The following is an 18,432-nucleotide window of genomic DNA, read 5'->3' on the forward strand; positions in this document are numbered from 1 at the left end:
GTATACAGTGAAGGAATAATTAGAAACAATGAAGAATAATGAATAAATTAATGATTATAAATTATAATCTACATGTTACCTAGCAAATCATTCTTTTAGAATTTCTTGTTTTTTGTACTGATTTTTACAAACACGAATAGTAATGTAATTCATCGTAAAATCATATTGAATACGTTTTTCTGTTTAAAGATCAAGGACTTACGATCGCAGTGAGCAGATTCACTCAAGATAAAAAAATCGCAATCACGGTTGCGAATGAACTTAATCACGACCGTAATCGTGATTCGGCGATTACTGTGATAAATCACCGTTAGTGATTTTGCACGCCATCTTTACGCTGCACGCTGCACGCCGTTGCCCGCCAGTGAGGTTGGCGGGTGCTGAGTTATCCATCACTGTTCTATACAATTCTATAATGTATGTCGTGTATACCATTAAAGAAGCTGAAAGAAGCTTGTCAGCATCAGCAGCAACTTATAAATCTTGATGTTTGAACGATAAATAAATATGATACTGAGTAGCATGTAGGTCTGAGCGTACGATATGTCTGTTATAAATTCGGCCTATATCATCAAAATGTCACTCGTCAGAAATTTGATTTGTATAAAGTGAGAAACGACTCGATGAAAATATCTTCTAACAGAAATGGTATCGTTAAGTAACGTTCTGAAAGCCGTAGAGGCTTTAAAAACAACCCACGAATTGAACGCACTCCTATTAGATTCAAGCACCAGGTACAGGGAAACGTTGGTTTTCTTTTGTTCATGTAATAATGATCAAAATGATAGCAAAAATGTCACACTAAAAATTCTGTTCTTCATTGAAGGAAAGACAAGGTAGCATGTTGCATGATAATAGCGGAAGGAATGTGTTCCCCAACTGTCAAATTGGCACCAAAATTTCCTCAGGTTCTTAGCGTTTCAATTGAAACGTTATTAAGGTTATGCAATGATGATGAGTCCGATGTCAGAATGATAGCAGATGAAACTTTAAATAAGATCATAAGGGTATAATAGTTGTACATTCTTTACCGGTTAACATTACGTATTTATAATATAGCTTAAGATTCTAACAGTTTTATTATTTGCTAGGCAATGACTGACAGTAACATTGTCAAAGTTCAGTTAGAACTTTACAATGAAATTAAAAAAAATGGACCAGCTAGAACATTAAGGGCTGCTCTTTGGAGATTCGGGCTTCTTAGTCATATGATTCGCCCTATAAGGGGAAAAGCATATGTATCTAATCTAATACCATGCATAGTAGTCATTGCTCACCGGTCTGAAGAAGCTGTTATTGAAACGTTGTCTCAATCATTACCTTTAATTATGAAAGCTCTGGGGCCATTTATGACAGACAATGATGTTAAGGTACTTTACAAAAGTAAATGTCTCTTTACCGTACCCATAAGTTGATGTGTATTCACATTTTACAGATCTTATTGAAAGCATTCTTTATGAATGTGTATTTCCCATCAGCAGTGTTCCGAAGAGCTTCTGCAAACATGATTCTAGCAACATGCTTAAATTGCAAAAAGCCACAATTTTTTTTTAATTATGTATTAAATTATCTATTAGGTAAACACTTTCTTTAAATATGGCATACATAAATGAGACACCACTGTAATTAAATGCTATTTTATGACAGGTATGATAGTGCCTATAAATGAGCATGCTAGTCGTGTAGCTATCATTGGTATATTTGGTTGTGTAAGACTAATTTTGCCACACATATGTAATATTGGAGAACTTCAAGACGACGAGACCATGCAAATTAACAGATTGTTGCAAATCTATGAACTATGTTTACATTATACAAAATGGCACTCTGATCATAATGTTGTGAATGCTGCTCTGGAAACTTTGACTCAGCTTTTCAAGTCACCCCCAAAAGCTTTGGTGTCTTTATTGTTATCAAATCATGGTATAATGTGTAGTAGGATAGTATTAAATCAATGTGATACAATGTTATCCTTAAGTCAAATGAGTATCTCAAGTGCTACCACCAGTTGTGGAGAAAATTCGGAATCTACTTTAAATTCACTTGAATCTGATACATCGGAAATGAATCCAGAAATCAAACAATGTATATTGGATGCTGAGGATACATCCACATTGGTTCAGAATATACAGGCTCAGAAGGAATGTGGAAGCGATGTTGTGGAAATGAAAGGAAACGAACAGGAGATCTACAGTGGTTTGAAAATTGGTGTTGCTGATAGTAAGAGAAGTGTATAAGCTCTTAATGTGTACGTTCATTGTGCGAAGATTACAGTATTCATAATAATGTTTATTTTAGATAAGGCCGTAGAAGAGGGTAACGATTTTGGGAACGAAATAGAAGAAACAGAGAAAGTTCATCCAAGTTTACAAAACGACGGAAAAGAAGTAGATATCTCGAAAAAAAATGCATCGCCTATTGGTTCTCCTAAAAAGCATTCTTTGGAGTTTTCATTCCGCGAAATGGATATTGGAACTTTCACGGACTCTGATATACCCCTAAAATTTTGTTGTCGTTATTTGGTGTCATCTTTTCTTTTAACCGGCAACGTTGGCCATATAACGCCAGATAAATACTTTCGCGTTAGCGTAAAATCCCTTGCTTTGAACTGCCTGGCTTCTATCATAAAACTTTGCCCGAATCTGTTCTTAATGCCTGTTTCCAAAGAATCGAGTAACACTGAAACCGAACAAATGATAACAGATATCTTATTGTTTGCAAATCATCCAGATCCTCAAATTAGAGGTAATATATCGATCATTATTGGCACATTCTTAAAGTCTGTATTTACCCAATATGGTGGATCTTTCAAAAATTTTGAAACTGAAGTCGCGAAAACGAAAGCATATAGCAATGTATCGTTAGAAAATTTGGTGAAGTTACTCTTACAGGTGAACACTTACTGTAAAAATTTTAAGAAGTTGATAACATTCGAAGAACGTTGATTGATTCTTTTTAAAACAGGGACTAGAAGATGATTCTGCTACAACGTGTCGACAGACGCTAACAGCGCTTAGTTTATGTCTACCGGAATTATTAGAATCTGTCGACAATCATCATGGAATTACTCTGTTAACCGCATTGCCTCAACTAGTAAAGAATCCATATTTTCTGGTGAAAATTAAATTAGCAGAACTCTTAAGTGAAATATCGTATGTTACTATTGAACATATAACTGGTGGATCAATGTTTCAAGAATACTTCACGAATGTTATCGTAACGCTGTTAGGCGATCCCGATCAGAGAATTAGACACGCAGCATCAGATGCTATCGTGAAGTAAGACTTTTCAGAGTCTTTACATTGTTCTATCGTCGAATTGTTTGTGTTCACACTAACACAACCTTTTTCCAGGAGCATTCCCTTGTTATACTTTCAACAATCGCAAGAGGATGTTGTTACAAGAAAAGCTGTGCAATACGCGGAACAGTTTTTAAGTGCCGTAAGCCGAAGTAGTTTAGAACTGTCGTCTTGTCAAGAGAAACAAAAATTATTTGTTAAGACGACTATACAACCATTTGCTTCGTTAAATTTTCATAATGGAGCATACTATCATCCGAATGCAGAATACTCTTTGTCTGTTATAGTGAACATGTTCGCTGAAATTCTTGCAGTACAATCGTCCAAATATTTAGTGTATGGTTGCTGCGAAGCTCTGTTCCGTTTAAGCGTTGCATATACTACTACAGTATATATTCGGGGATGGGATTGCATTTTACCAAAGACATTGTTGAAGAAGTCTCATAAAAAGAATGGTAGCCGGTTAGACATTAACGAAACAAACTTTACAAGCGACATGATGCTATCTTCAGTTAGTAACGGTCTCTTGTCTTTAGCTCTGCCTTTGCTCTCATCGTCTCCAATAAGTCTAGATTTGTCGACACACAGGCACCTGATTCTACTTGCTGGCAATTTGGCGTCAGGTCTGGCTTTCTGCAATTTCAAACCACATGATCCATCCAAAAGTTCGGGCACGTTCAGAGACAAGCAAATAGAACTGCTGTTGACGCACGTTGTCAGGGTATTGAATATATTTGTTCATATCATTGACGACGTCCAGTTAGCGCAATCGAGCACGAAGTCGACGTTAACGACATTAACATCCACGCAAACGTTGTCCCCGAAGAAGAAGGTAATCTTTGAACAGAAGTCGAAGGAGAAGGGAGAGCGATTCGGAAGCTTGAAGTTCGGGAAAGAGCAAATGGGCGCGTTCGTCTCGGTGCCTCATTACATGAAAATGTACGACATCCTTAAAGCGGCGCACTTGAATTACTTGGGCACTTTGGAGCCAGATGCCAGTGAAATGTACTTGTCCTTGTTGAACGCAGTCCTGGATGTTCTCTCTCAGATTCTTGAAATAGTGTCTTTCAATGAGGTAGCTCAGATCACAGAGGAAACATTATATTATCTACAAAGTACCGTCGTTCTTTCACCAACCGCGACTGTCCAGTGCGTGCAGCAGCTATTGAAATGTTTGTGCAGCACAAATGTGTACGCACAATGGAACGAATCGGAGGGGCAAAGAAACACCGACAGAATCGTTATATTAAGGGACGACATTAAAGGATTCTACAACCATTGTTTTCAAAATCCAGCTAGGCAAATGGCAGATACGATCAAATGTATGGGGAACAATTGCAGAGGTGAAAATGAACCGGATACAGGGTGAATATCTTATGGTCCGTTTAAAAAAGCAACACTTGCAATCTCATTACGTGAACCGTTTCCTTCTATTTCAGATGGGTGGGATTGTTACGCAGAAAAGGGGACAGAAAATTCTCATCGGTCTTCAAGAATTTATCCCGTTCGATGGATCAGAAGACATCGATAGCTTCGTTTATTCGTCTCTTCGAGCCGATGGTGATAAAATCTTTGAAGCAATACACCGTGACAAGTAACGTGCTGCTGCAGTGTCAAGTGTTAATGCTGCTTAGCCAGCTGGTGCAGCTTCGTGTTAATTACTGTTTGTTGGACTCCGATGGAATATTCATTGAATTTGTGTTGAAGCAATTCGAATTTATCGAAGAGGGCCATGTACAGCAGACGGAGGATCTTTTGCCGGAGATCTTCAATTTTTTGGTACACTTGTCCTACAAGAAAAATCACTCGAAGACCATAATAACTGTCCCGAACATTATCCAGTTGTGCGACGGTCTGATGGCCAGTGGGCAACCTGCGCTCACGCATTGTATACCGGCCATTGCACCGGTCGTCGAGGACGTGTTCCTGATACGTAACGCGAGCTCGAATCCGATAGAGCAGAGGGAATTGGAAACGACACGGGAAGTGTTGATCTCGATGCTGTTGCGTCTCGCGGAGTATTATCAGATCATCGAATTGTTGGCGTTATGCCTCACGGAGTCTCGGTTCAGCGGGGACGGCAACGGCGAGGAAAAATGGCGGAGATGGTCTAGAATGACAATGGACACCGTTCTGCCGATGTTGACCGCCGGCAGGGTACAAATAGAATCGGAGAACGCCCACGTTGCGTTGATCAAATTATTCGCCGCGATATCCCCGACAGTCTTCAGGCCGGTCGATCCACTATTGAAAGTGCTTCTGGTTATACCCGAGGACAACTTGATCGCGTCGAGTTTGCGGTTAAAACGATGGCTTGGAATGATCAACGTCGTCCTACTATCGTTGATCTCCTGCGCTAAAGAAGAGGCGATGCTCGCACGGTTATCCGATCTGAGCGCGAACATGACCGAATTCTCGCAATCGTTCCTATTCCCGGAATCCTCTTGCAGTAGGATGGATCCGTTGAATGTTTTGGGCACGCGATCAATCGACGTCCCACCCGAGAGAATACTGGCCAGATTCATTTTCAAAGTGATCAGCTGGGTCGGCTCCAAGGTGTACAGTCTCCTAGGTCTGATCGATCACAGGATCAACGATCCGTATGTAAAGTTCGTCGAGTCGTTGGAAAACGACCGTTACATGCTCCAGCAATTCGCATTTTTCCTCCAGCTCTGCATTCACATGTTCGAGTCCGGCAGTCATTGCAAGGTCGCGAACGCGACGATGCAGATGATTCAAGGTCGCAACGTGCCCGAGGAAGAGAAACTGCCGATCGGCGATCTGAATTACTTGATGCTGAGCATTGGGAACAGTTGTCCGACGTTAACGTGCCAATGGATCTATCTGATGACTCTGTTAGGGTACAACGAAATGACATTCTGGTCGAAGGTGCTGGCCACTCAACGCTCGGAGTACGTTGTACATTCGATCCTCGTTGACGGGAAGAACACCGATTGTTCTAGCAGCATCAACATTCGGATCATCGGTAAAGGCGGTATTATATTGTTCTGCGACTATGTATGCGAGAATTTGAACGACGCGGAGCCGCTGACGTGGCTGCTGGTCAACCACACCGAGGAGACGGTGAACAATGCGATCGAGAGTCCCGCCCGGGATCTATTAACCGCGGCTGTACACAGAAATCCGGCGGCTAGCGGATTGCTGGTGCAGGCGATCGCGACCAAGTGTACGGACTTGTCGCGGCCGAGTTTCGTCAAGCGGCTCCTACAATGCATAGAGGGCGCCCATCATTCGCAAAGCGGAGCGGTTCTGATGACCTTGATCCCGCGATTATTGTCCACAAAGTATCTGGCCTTGTCACGAATGGCGGCTAAAATAGCTAGTCGAAGAGTGGAGATCCTATTGACCACACCAGTCGCGGATGTAACCAAGCAGCTGGCCAAAGAAGATTTCATCAAGATCATGGATACTCTACAAACGACGAAACTCGCGAAGAAGCACGGATCTTTGGTCAGTCTTTTGAACAAGCTCGGTATACAATACTACGATCTGTCGCCGTTAGAGCTGGACCAGTGTAGACCGTTCAATCCATCCACCGTCAAGAGTATCCAATTGGATCGTAGTTGGTTTCTATCTCAGGTGAAATTACGATGTTGCTGTCCGAACGTCGGTCACAACACGTCCGAGGCGGCACAGTTGTTGGAGAATTTGAATTACGAGGACTGTCTCGGCATCCTTACGTGCAAAGAGTTCAATATCGCGATCCTGAAGTCCTGTATAATATTAGGCGCGCGCACCAGCGTGGAGAAGTGCCAGAAGCTCGAGTTCGGCGCGGCCCAGAACGAGAAAGACTTCAATTTCGAGGCGAGTCCGTTGTACAGCGCGGCAAAGCAATGCTTGCTGGAGCACGTCCGTTACGTCGTCGAGTTAATGCCGAAACCCCATCGGATCTACGATCCCGAGCAGCCGAGCGTCAACTCGAAGGAGACGAAATACGCGATTCGTCTCGGCGAGTTGTTAAACGAGTCTATGTATTGGGACGTGTTGTTCATGCTGATACCGGCCGTGAAGCTTTACATGCGAACGTTGCCGAAATTGGCCAGATACGATCTAGGGAAAATCGACATCAGGTCCGAGGAGGATCTCGCGAAGTTCTCGGTTCTCTGTCTGGAGACCACGCACTGGATGATACGCTCAGATACGAAAAAGCTGAGACCCCGGGACATGGAGCTGGCGTTGAGCTGCGCCTCGGAGATCTTGAAGCACCCCGGGCCGTGCAAAGTGCTCGGGGACAGCGCGCGATACTCGTGGGTCTGTACCGCTGCCGCTTCATTGACGAGGATCGTCGAGTACCTCCTAACGACACTAGACTCTTTGCCGGTTATAGATGCACGGGCTTTACAGCCGGCACTCGAGGACGTGGAGACCAAAGATTACGCTCAGGCCTGCGTCCGTATGGCGGCCCTGGTCGCCTGGCTGGAACAGTACCGGAAGGAAGGATCGTCGAATAACATACCGGAGTCTCTGTTCACGACGATCGAAGACCTGATCGTGAACGTCGGCCGGCAACCGTTGTGCAACTCGTACGTCCTGACGCCGCCGTTGGTCTGGAAACAACACTGGGACCTGCTCGGTTCCGGCCCGACGAAATGTTACATCCCGTTGCTGCCGTCCGAGTCGAATCTGTTGCTGGAGGTGGAGATTCTTGAGCAGTTTATTTACAGGATCAATCTGTTGGGCTGGATCTCCCGGCCGCAGTTCGAGGAGATCTGGATGGCACTGTTGGGCGTGCTGAATCTATCGCAGAACGAGCCCGTGGTCTCCGACGAGATACCGACGTTGATCCAAGCGAGCAGCCGGGCCGTCCTAGCGATCACGCGGCTGCTGTTGCAGACGTTGTATCTTCCGTATCCCGGTAACTCGCGTGCGTCCACGCTGATCCATCATCCGAGGGATCCCCAGCTGTCGGTGCATAAGGTCAGCACGCAGAAATTGCACGCGATCCAAGATCTGCTCGCGTGGAAGTACGAGTGCATGAACGACTTCGAGACCATCGACGGTCGCTTGAAGATGGACCACGTGTTTCACCGTGGAAACGTCGAGAGGGTCACCAGCACGAATAGATACACCTACAGCCAGCTATCGGTGTCATATCTGTGGTCCATGTGCAACTTGTACGAAGACAAGCTGAACGCCTCGGTGCTGAACTTGAAGAACAGGCGAAACGACGCCCTGATGTCCTCGTCCCTCGATCTGGACTCTTGCCTTCGGTTTCTGGTAGAGCTCTACACCACTTGGATGTCACCTCAGAACAACACGCCCGTGCAACTGCTGACGGAGACGGTCAAGTCTGTTCTAGCGATTTCGGAGTTGTTCGTGGAACGGGGCCAGCACCAATGGATGCTGGACACGTGCTTGGAGATCGCGAGGGTTCATACGGTAGAAAATGTGATTCTGCATCAGTACTTGGTGGTGTGCGTATGCAAGGCGGCTGCTGTCTTGACACCGTTGGTGCGTTCCTTAGAGATCATTATCGCATATACAGGGTGTCCCACGTAAATGAAGCTTCAGGAGTTTCGTCGAACTTTACAGAAAATTGTGTTAAACAAAAGTTGACCTATATTTAAGTGTGCATAGCTTTCATAAATTAGAATGTTTATATCTGCATTTTTTTTTCGGACAAATGGATGATTACCTCCTGTTTTTTAAATGAAACTATAACATTTTTTTTAGATACTTTTCATTCAGACGAATCGTGACAAATCTAACAACTATAAATATGTTGCAGAAAAAAATACAAATAACGTAGAAAAAATCAACAGAAATTGTACAACGTTGTACTATATCAGCTATATCAAGGTGTCCATTCAGAAATAATCGAACGCTCGATTCTTTTTTGTAACATGTGTCATTATGGTCGTTGGATTTCTTATGATCTGTACTAATGAGAAATATTTTAAAAATGCGGTAGCTACGGTTAAAAAATAAATGGTAACATTTATATCGCCCCCAAAACGTGTAACTAAAGAAATTCTGACTGACGAAAGTTGTGCACACTTAAATATAGTTCCAAATTTTGTCTAACGCGATTTTTCGTAAAGTTCGAGCAAAGTCATGAAATCTGGCGACACTTACGTGTGGAACACCGTGTACGTACAATGAAATCACTACTATACAATGAATTCACGTATTACCTTCCAGGATTTCGAAACGTTGGACAAAGTCAAGCGACTGATCGATATCAACTTGAAGTCAGGTTTCTTACCCGCGAGGGTTGCCGCTCTTCACGGTTGTATGTACTTGCTACAAAGCGCGGTGCTAACGAACTGCGAGGAAACGATGAACATCGTTCACCCACTGGCGATCGAGTATATACAGAAGCATCTGGATGCTCAGGATTCGAACAGGTAAACACGTGTGTGCAATGGAACACCCGGGCCGTTTTTCTTTTGTCACAGACTAACTTGCTTTTTCCCTGTACTCAGTGTGCTTAGTCAAAGCGAGGAGCATCAGGCCGTTATGTGGGCTCTGGTGTTCTTTCTGCTGGAGCACGCGGAGGACACACCGCCGGATACGGAAGCTCCAGCCGTACTGGAATTAGTTCTCACCTTGCTGACCTCCCAGAATATTTCCTCGAGTTTGCATCAGACCCTTCTGCAGGTATACTAACAATAAGTTAGGCTCGCAAAGAGCATTGTGTTGTAGAGTAAATCATCGATGAGTGTTCGAAGGTTCCGCGGCACTAACAAGGAGAGGTACTCAGGTGTAATGCTGACTTTTTAATGAGGTTTAGCTACTGATATGTATATGGATACGGGATGGGTACTTCTGCATGGGTTGTTGATTTTTTAAGGTACGCCATCTTTGAAAATAAACCACCTTCGCCGCCTGTACACCGGAACAGTAACTAACGCTTTTCATTCACATGCTATCACGCTTTATGAACTTGCTATGCATTGCGATTGGTAGCCAACGCTACTGCGGGAACTCTGTCGACAGACGCGCGCTCTGATTGGCTGGGGTTTTTCGTTAATATCTCGTTAACAAACCCTCGAATAACATTTTCGCTAAGGAAAAAGTTGTTTCAAATCAACCCAGGAACCCCTCGTTTTCGGGAGTCGAAGCTATTTTGGGACACCCTGTATACAGATCAGTAGGTTTGGCACAGTGATAGAGCTTGGAATTCCAAAGCCAATGATATTTGTTTTAGCTGCGTATGACCGTTAGTTTATGAAATATTTAATGTTCAGTGCCGAGGAGTCGTCGAACACTCATCGATGATTCACTGCATTGTTTACCGATCGAATCGACAGGGACTCGAGCGATTGGTGATCACGAAAAGCGTGATCGGAAAGGTGGCCGAGCAGATAGTCAAGGTGGCGATCGACCGACTGAGGCAACCCAGCCCGATGTTATCGTTGCCCGCGTTGCAGCTATTGCTCACCAGTATGTACACGGAAGCGGCCGACAGGTTGAACCAACCGGAAATTGAGGAACCGTTGCCGGACATAGAACCGGAGGCTCTGGTCCGTTCGATAGAACGTACCTCGGCGATTTTCGACAAGATCAGGAAAGGATATTCCATGGAAGTGGAGTTGCTCTGTACAGTTCTGTCGGGCGCGCTCGGCGACTTCTTTCCGCCGTCCGAGATCCTGACGAAAGTCATAGGGGAATTTCTGTCGCCGCAACAGCCGCATCCGAGATTACTGTCCGCCGTGGTCTTCAAAGTTTGTAACTTCACCATGAGGGAAACGGAATATTCTACAGGGTGGCTGCGTGAACAGTATACATACTCTGTATTCAAGATCTGTGAAAATAATAATGTTAAAAGAATTCACTATAGCCCGTTAATTAGCTCTCTCGTGCCATTAAATTTTATGTAAACAGTTTTCTCGTATTTTAAATGGTTTAAGAAATAACGGACTGTATACTGTTCGCGCAGATACCTTGTATATTATTAGAATTATTCCACTCTGAAAGAATAAGCTGGAAACGTGGGTGTTGAACAATGTGTCGAAGTGATGATTTGTTGCAGGTCTGCGAGAGAGCGTGCACCTGCGCCCAAATGGAGCTTCTCCAGGACTGGGTGGTGTTCAGTTTGCCAAATTTCATTCAAAGTTTACCGGTAACGATGTCGACCTGGTGTTTGTCTTGCTTCTTCATTAGTTCGTCGACGAATCATTGGTTGAGAGCCATGTATCCTTTCGTCGTATAATGAATAACTACTTAGTCCACTTTTTAGTCTGTCTGTTCGCAAAATTTTCTTAACGTTCCCTGCAGATTTCCGTACGTCCAATCGAGGATTGGAAAATACGAATACGAGGACAAAAAAATACTCTGTATCGCTGCTTCGGATTTTTATCACAATGTGGGTAATCGAACGTGGTGTCGTTTACAGTTCGAAGAATGTTATGCTTTTTTTTTTTTCAGTTATCTAAAGACACTCAGAAGAAGGCGTTCGTGGAGACGTTCGAAGCGGCGGCGAAGGAGCCGGGAACTCCTTTCGACGATATTTTAGCATCGTTTTAGATACAGTCTTGTTGACTATCTCGATACGCGAGAGGTGTATAAATCAAAACGGGAGATAGTCATTGGGAATGGTGGATTGTTCTTTACTCTCCTTGTAAATTGTACAATTAATGCCGGGTTGATGTCGTGTCTTGTGTACAGTAGTATCTATATGACGATATTTATTTTACATCGTGTACTCTGTCGGGAAGAAACAACTTGTTTTAAAATAAATAATATTTGTTAAGTATACATCGGTCCGTCTTAATCGTGTAAAGGAACCTTATACATTTTGTTATTCTTTTCCTTCACCCGTTTCGCGTAAAAACACACGTGAAACGTCGCGTAATAAAATATTTCCACGAATGACAGGACGCTCGCTCCCAGAAATAATCCTGCAGCTCCTCCGACACTAGCTAAAGAGCCAAAGATTTTTTCAATCGTTAATTTCTTTTTTTTCTTCATTTCACTAAACCGATGTCAATTATACATACTCAAAAAGCCAGTGAAGCCGTACAACAGCGATCGGTAGTAAACGATCTTCGGAAAATCAATGATTAGAGAAATACTCGTTGAACTCGTCGGAACATTCCTGAAACAATTTACTTTGTTACGTTGTGCCTCCCTTAAATCGACACTTTTGCGCTCGGAGTTATCCGAAAGAAAAGTCGGATTTATTAAAAAGAGCACCAAAAGGTTTACGAGTCTGTTTCGATAAATACAGTGTGCTTGTCCCCCCGCTGTCTGCCATTTGGTATCGAATTAAGTTGCAGTTCGGTAGGCAGTTACAAAATGGCGGCGGATTATCCGACAAGAAAAGGTCCTTCGTTATGTTACCGATACAACGTAGCTGCCTCGCGTTGCAAACGTTCACACCACCTAAAAATACATTAATTCTTTAATGAAAAGTTACATTAAAATTCGTTTGTAATTATGAATTAATATTCGAGGCATTCCACGCGAAATCAGACTCTTATTGGACTAACATTTCCGATTTTGTTGACACTTGGATATGTTGTAGTTTTCAGTGATATATAAACGTATCTCGAAGGATTTTTGAAAATTTTTGAAATTGTTAATTCTACAGTTGCTTGAAATATAGCGACGACCTATTTTCAATAAATCGTAACTATTGAACTAAGGTACTTAGGTACCGGAGTACATAATAAAAATTATTTCAGTTAAAAAAAATATTTTTTAACCATTTATTGTGCGATTGTTTAAAAGAAATACAATGTTATAATAGCGAGGGACTATTCAAAAATTTGAAAAAAAAAGTCAGTCTTTATGGACAAATTTTCAAAAATATAGGGACTATAAAAAATTGGCCATATGAAAATTAATCGAAGTTAACGCTGGGAATGCCCCGTTCGTTAGTCTGTCAACCTATTGGTCTGGCGAAGTGGGGCCGACAGTTGCACCGTTTCTCGATCACTCGCATCCTGCACTCTATCGTGCACATGTTCCTCGTGTAAACCGGCCACGTCTTCAAACCACCGTCGGTGACGAACTTGCACTTCCTTTGATGCACATGTAACTCTTTCACGTTTGACTTCGTCTTAATCTCGGATATCGACATGATTAGACGTTGCACCATTCGTAGCTGAATCAATTTCGTTTGGCCCCCGAAGGATAATGTCTCGAAAGGGTCGCACATAGCAAACTGGAGTTGAAAGAAAAACGATTAAATACACCGCAACGATCGGGTATATTGATACAATGATATATGTATTTAAACGGTACCAGCGCCTCGTTCTGCATAGCGACGGTTTCCAGCGTTCGGTCGTTGTCGCGATTGTAAAATGGTACCTCATCAGGTATCGGGACGGTGGTCCAATTGTTGCTTATCCAATACCTGTCACGAAAGTGAAATAAACAGTGCAACACGTACGGAATAACACTGTTCGACACGTAAAATACCTCATAACCGTTAATAGGCGTTCATGATAGATCTTTATGGGCTGAGTACCGTTTTTCCAGCAGTACGTCCAGTTTTTGAAAAAATCAATTTTAAAGAAAGTTGCAAATTTCCAACTTTGGAAGTGTGTTGTGCTACGCGTATTTTGCTAAACTATTTCGCTTCTTCATTGACAACAAAACAGATTTGGCAACTTTTCTTTGACACCTTCCTTAGCAGAAAGGTCTGCTCTATTGCATGCTGTGATTAGATTTTCTCCTAGATCGTTAGCTTTCGAAATAAATTGAAGAATATCGGCAACCAATTGCTGCCTTTTCGGTGTCCTTTGATAATTATTTAAACATATTTATATGACTATAATATAACAACCGAATAATTGTTACTGTAAAAGCACGACACAACTCCGAAGTTGAAAATATTCAATTTTCTTTAAAATTGAGTGTTTTCAAAAAACTGAACGTGCTAGGGAAAAATAGTTTGCAGATTTGTATTCAGCTCATAACGATCTATCAGAGGTTTATTAACGGTTTTTAACGTTTATAACTTATAGACGTTTATTAACGGTGACGAAATAGGAAAATAGGTAAAATTTCTCGAACAGTGCAATTATTTCAATAATATTACAGACTTATACGTAGCGTAGACCGCGAACACGTTTCTCTTCGCCAGACAGATGCCATTTTCCGTGACCACCCAAGCCTCGTACGGATCTGGTTCTTTCGTATTGATTGGCGGTATGTCCCTCCGTATATCGTGGAGAATCTCCAGCCATTTATTCGACGGCACCTTATCGAAGTCCGGTGTCTTGTCCATTTCCGCGTAATTAACGTACGACAGGAATGTGAAGAACTGTTCCGCTTCCGGCGTACGTTCGATGCCGTGTCTACAAAATGGAATACCCAACACCGGTAGGCCCCGCGACGACCAATCGAATCACAATAAATTACACTGGGGTACAAACAAAAAATTGTATTCATTATGTCAGGGATTTAAGATCTGTTTCAGAGTACACGAGGATCCTAATTTCGCATTACATCTGCATTTTAACTAAATTGGCTGCGATTTTCAAAATAATCGAAACTCTTTTGAAATTTAACGTTTTCGTCGAGTCGAAGTACTCGATAACTCTTGTCGAAATCATCCTTTGAAATTTGTTTACTTTCGGATTAGTGATTTCCAAAGTAATGAATAAAATAAGTGATTTTATTTTGTTTCAAGGTGAACTTTATGGAAGTGATTGTGTACTTTTTGTTTTCATAACTTTCCAATACTTTCTATGTAATTATCCTGTATCTTGTAATAGCTTTTCATAAATAAAATTAATTCAGAATCATAGAAATTGCTATGTTTCTTACTTTTTGCTTATACAGTAATGTCTCGATGAGTGTTCGAGAAAGGTTTTCAGTCCTTTATAAATTTGTTTTTTGCACGAAGCCAAGCCTCTGCTTAGTTTCTGTTTACTCTGTTTTGATTGGTTCCAAAAAGGGGGCCTCCAGTAGTAGGAATAACGCCGTTGTTCGTGTCGCATTCATCGAGGAATCACTGTATTTCATAAATATTTAAGACACATGCATATCTCAAAATTTAGAGTAAAAAAAAAAATTTATGGTATATTCACGACTAGGAGTACTAAATTACACAAAATCAACTCTTAAATCCCTGGCAACAGATACAATAGACTGTTCCCCTGTATTATCCTCTTACTTTTCGAACGCCTGTGGTATCTTGCTCTCGTCTACGTTCGGCATCGGACAGATAAACATAGCCGGTTTGTATATCTTGAATCGCTCGCTGTCATTATTCAACGTGATCACTGTGGCGTCGTTCTGATAACGATTCCAGAAGAGGACCGACAGAAAGACCAAGCATACCAGTGCACCGACGACGAACAGGACTGCCAGGAATCTTCGAGGAATTCCGAATATTGAACCGTTATCGAGCGAAACAATAGGGGACTTCGAGGGAAGTTACATATTAGGTAACGAAGAAAATTCGAGCCGTTTTAATCAATGAAGATAAATGGTACACAATGTGGATCAAACAGTACTTCGGAAAATAGTGACCTTTGACTTTTACTACCTATTCCCAAAGATTTAACAACCTTCTTATTCCTTTCTTATAAAAGTTTTCCTCTCTGGTACCAAAACAGTGTTTCAACTCCCTTTCGAAAACTTGTAAATTTTGAAATCGCCGATATTCGTACATGGTTGTCTATTGCTAAGAAAAGATGATAGTCCGAAGGCACGATTTCTAGAGAATCTGGAGGATGGTTCAATTGACCCCTGATGCCCTATTTGAATTCATAAAATAAGCAAGCCCGAATAATTCACTTGACACAGTCACACTGAGATCACTTTTTCAAAACTTTGAACGATTAATTTCCGTAAGTGTTACACACCGGTAAATTCTCTGTTAGATAAGCTCTTGTTTAACACTAGAACTACCGAACCCGTCAAAATGATGCATTCCAGATTTTTCATTTTATAATTGTTGAAATCGTAGAGATACTTTCATCGAAGTTTATGTTAACTTTCTTATACACTTTGTATTATAGTATACTGAAGTATATTGCGTTATATATTGCACGTTTTAATATATCACATCAGACCTGGCCAAACATTCACACGTAGAGTCACATAATAATAACACTAGTCCCCATCACTTGCTTCTGTTGTGTTGTTACCCTCGGGCAGGAATTGCACGAATGGTGTGACTGGCCCACTTCCAATCCCATCACCAGAGTAGGGACTTCGAGAGTGCCGAAAGTGGGGACAGTCAGCATCTCCTGCCCGAGGATGACGACACAACAGAAGCGAGTGGTGGGGGATGGTGTTATTGTTTATGTGGTTCCACGGGCGAATATTTGCCCAGGCCTGTGTTACACAATTGAAATTCGTTCTTATAGTTGATTTTTCGATTCACCATTTTGAATTTCGAAAATTTGTCTTTGAATTCGTAACCAGAGATAAACAAATGTCAACAAATACTGATCATCTTAAAAATCTATGTGTTTCGCTAAATATAAGCAAATGAGCGATGAAATTGAATATTTAAGATGGACAGATGGCTGGAGAATTTTATTACGAAAAATTAAAAAAAAAGTGATAAAAAGACTTGTAGACTGATTTGAAAAAAATAAGTCATTATATACCACTATGCGCCGGGGTAATAAATTATGCGCTTGATACCCCCTGCTGGTGGGGATAACCCCGTGACATCAATCGTGTATGACCAGTTTGACAGTGATCAACGAAGTACTCAATTTACCTCTCGATGGGATGTCTATTCGGAGCGACGAAATGTTTAAAACCGTGTATAGTCGAGCCGCTCGAGAACTCCACGAAGTATTTCCCGGCGTTCGACTTCACGGTGATCGTTCTCATACCGATTTCCTTCGGCACGTCCGCTGGCACGGAATTCAAGACGTTCAGACGGGCTTTCCGTCGAGCCTGGAGGTCCGGTAGTATCTCATCGTCGTAAAAGTAATTGTTTTCCCTCGGTCCCGATTTTGCAGACGCGTTCGTCGATATTTTCGGCATCGTTCCAGGTGCACGAGAAGCTCTCTACTACTTTCGCCACAGGAAAACCTGCCGATTTACCTCAGGCTTGTCGAGCATCGCCCCGAGAATCACGGCACGCTACGATTAATTATGAACGACAGGGAAGTGGAAATCGATTGGTGGAACAGATATCGTCCACTGTAATCCTTGTCGTGGACAGTTTTACAGAAAAAAAATGTTGTAATGCTCGCTGCACAGAGATTGAGGAGATAAAATGGAAACCAGCGATCATACGATTTCCGGTTAACCCTCTGAGTCCAGGGATATTTTAAATTTGTCGTGGAAGTTTCTTATGAGGTTAAAATAGTATATTTTATACTTTGGATTTGGAAGCTATTCGTTTGGAATGCATGAGAATGTGAAAATCATGGATTTCTGATATAGAACGTAGGAGTTCCGCCGGGGACTTAGAGTAATTCTTTTTCAACATTGATCGAAAATATAGTATAACAAATATATATACTTAAACAATTTTCTAATATGGAAAATCATGGTTAAATAGTGGTAATGAAAAATACTGTCATCATTTTAAATACCTATTCCGTTTTTTTATGTATGTTTGTTAAAAACAATTATTGCTAATGTTAGATATACACACATTATTTGTTGAACATTGTTTAACAAATAATACAGAATAGTACGACTCTTTGAAGAAATAGCTATGACACATAAGTACTTAACAATTTTAAATAATTTTAAAAGCTATTTAGTAAGAGAAAATAAGTTTTCTTAACCGTTGTTGCATTTCTCTGTAAATAATAAACAAATAAATTATTTCTACTTTTTAGTACATTTCGAAGTTGGTCGACATATTTTGAAGAAAATTTTTTTTATATGAACAGAAGGGTAATAAAAATTCGTTAGAATATATGGGACTCTGAAGTCCCACTAGGACTCAGAGGGTTAAAGATAATCGATTCGTATTATTCGAATAAAGGAAAGTAAAATGAAATTCTTTCCCTGTTTCATTTCCCTTTCCCTTCTCCGGTTCAATAAATTCGATCAGATCAATTGGATCCTCTTGATAAATAAGACCTCTCGAATCGTTCGTTCACCGCCTACTCGGACGTTCCATGCCAGCCGTGAAAAGCCTGCGAATCGACTGTTCCCAGTGTGCGTGTCAGCTCTACGATTTATAGAATATAAAATATTTTTTTTTTCCTCACGTTTCCTCGGCTAATCCTGT

The 18,432-nt window shown here is 41.6% G+C and overlaps 2 protein-coding genes across 2 annotated transcripts; one reads left to right on the forward strand and one right to left on the reverse strand.

The window, feature by feature from the left end:
• Positions 1–444: 444 nt before the first annotated feature.
• LOC107186017 (huntingtin) lies at positions 445–11,808 on the forward strand. Its single transcript, XM_015573811.1, has 15 exons — positions 445–734; positions 827–1,007; positions 1,092–1,370; positions 1,436–1,577; positions 1,648–2,220; positions 2,299–2,891; positions 2,965–3,278; positions 3,354–4,664; positions 4,739–8,771; positions 9,462–9,667; positions 9,746–9,920; positions 10,574–10,987; positions 11,296–11,456; positions 11,541–11,628; positions 11,691–11,808. Exons 1-15 carry the CDS (start codon positions 646–648, stop codon positions 11,787–11,789), a joined length of 8,658 nt encoding a protein of 2,885 aa, XP_015429297.1. The 5' UTR covers positions 445–645; the 3' UTR covers positions 11,790–11,808.
• On the reverse strand, positions 11,799–16,468 carry LOC107185949. The gene is made up of 9 exons (XM_015573726.1): positions 16,349–16,468; positions 15,890–15,976; positions 15,391–15,641; positions 14,315–14,569; positions 13,512–13,623; positions 13,155–13,431; positions 12,491–12,647; positions 12,263–12,360; positions 11,799–12,184 (listed from the first exon to the last, which is right to left on the reverse strand). Exons 1-9 carry the CDS (start codon positions 16,466–16,468, stop codon positions 12,033–12,035), a joined length of 1,509 nt encoding a protein of 502 aa, XP_015429212.1. The 3' UTR covers positions 11,799–12,032.
• Between the last annotated feature and the right edge of the window lie 1,964 nt (positions 16,469–18,432).

The sequence above is a fragment of the Dufourea novaeangliae genome, unplaced genomic scaffold (assembly GCF_001272555.1).
Source record: "Dufourea novaeangliae isolate 0120121106 unplaced genomic scaffold, ASM127255v1 scaffold54, whole genome shotgun sequence".
Lineage (NCBI taxonomy): Eukaryota > Metazoa > Arthropoda > Insecta > Hymenoptera > Halictidae > Dufourea > Dufourea novaeangliae.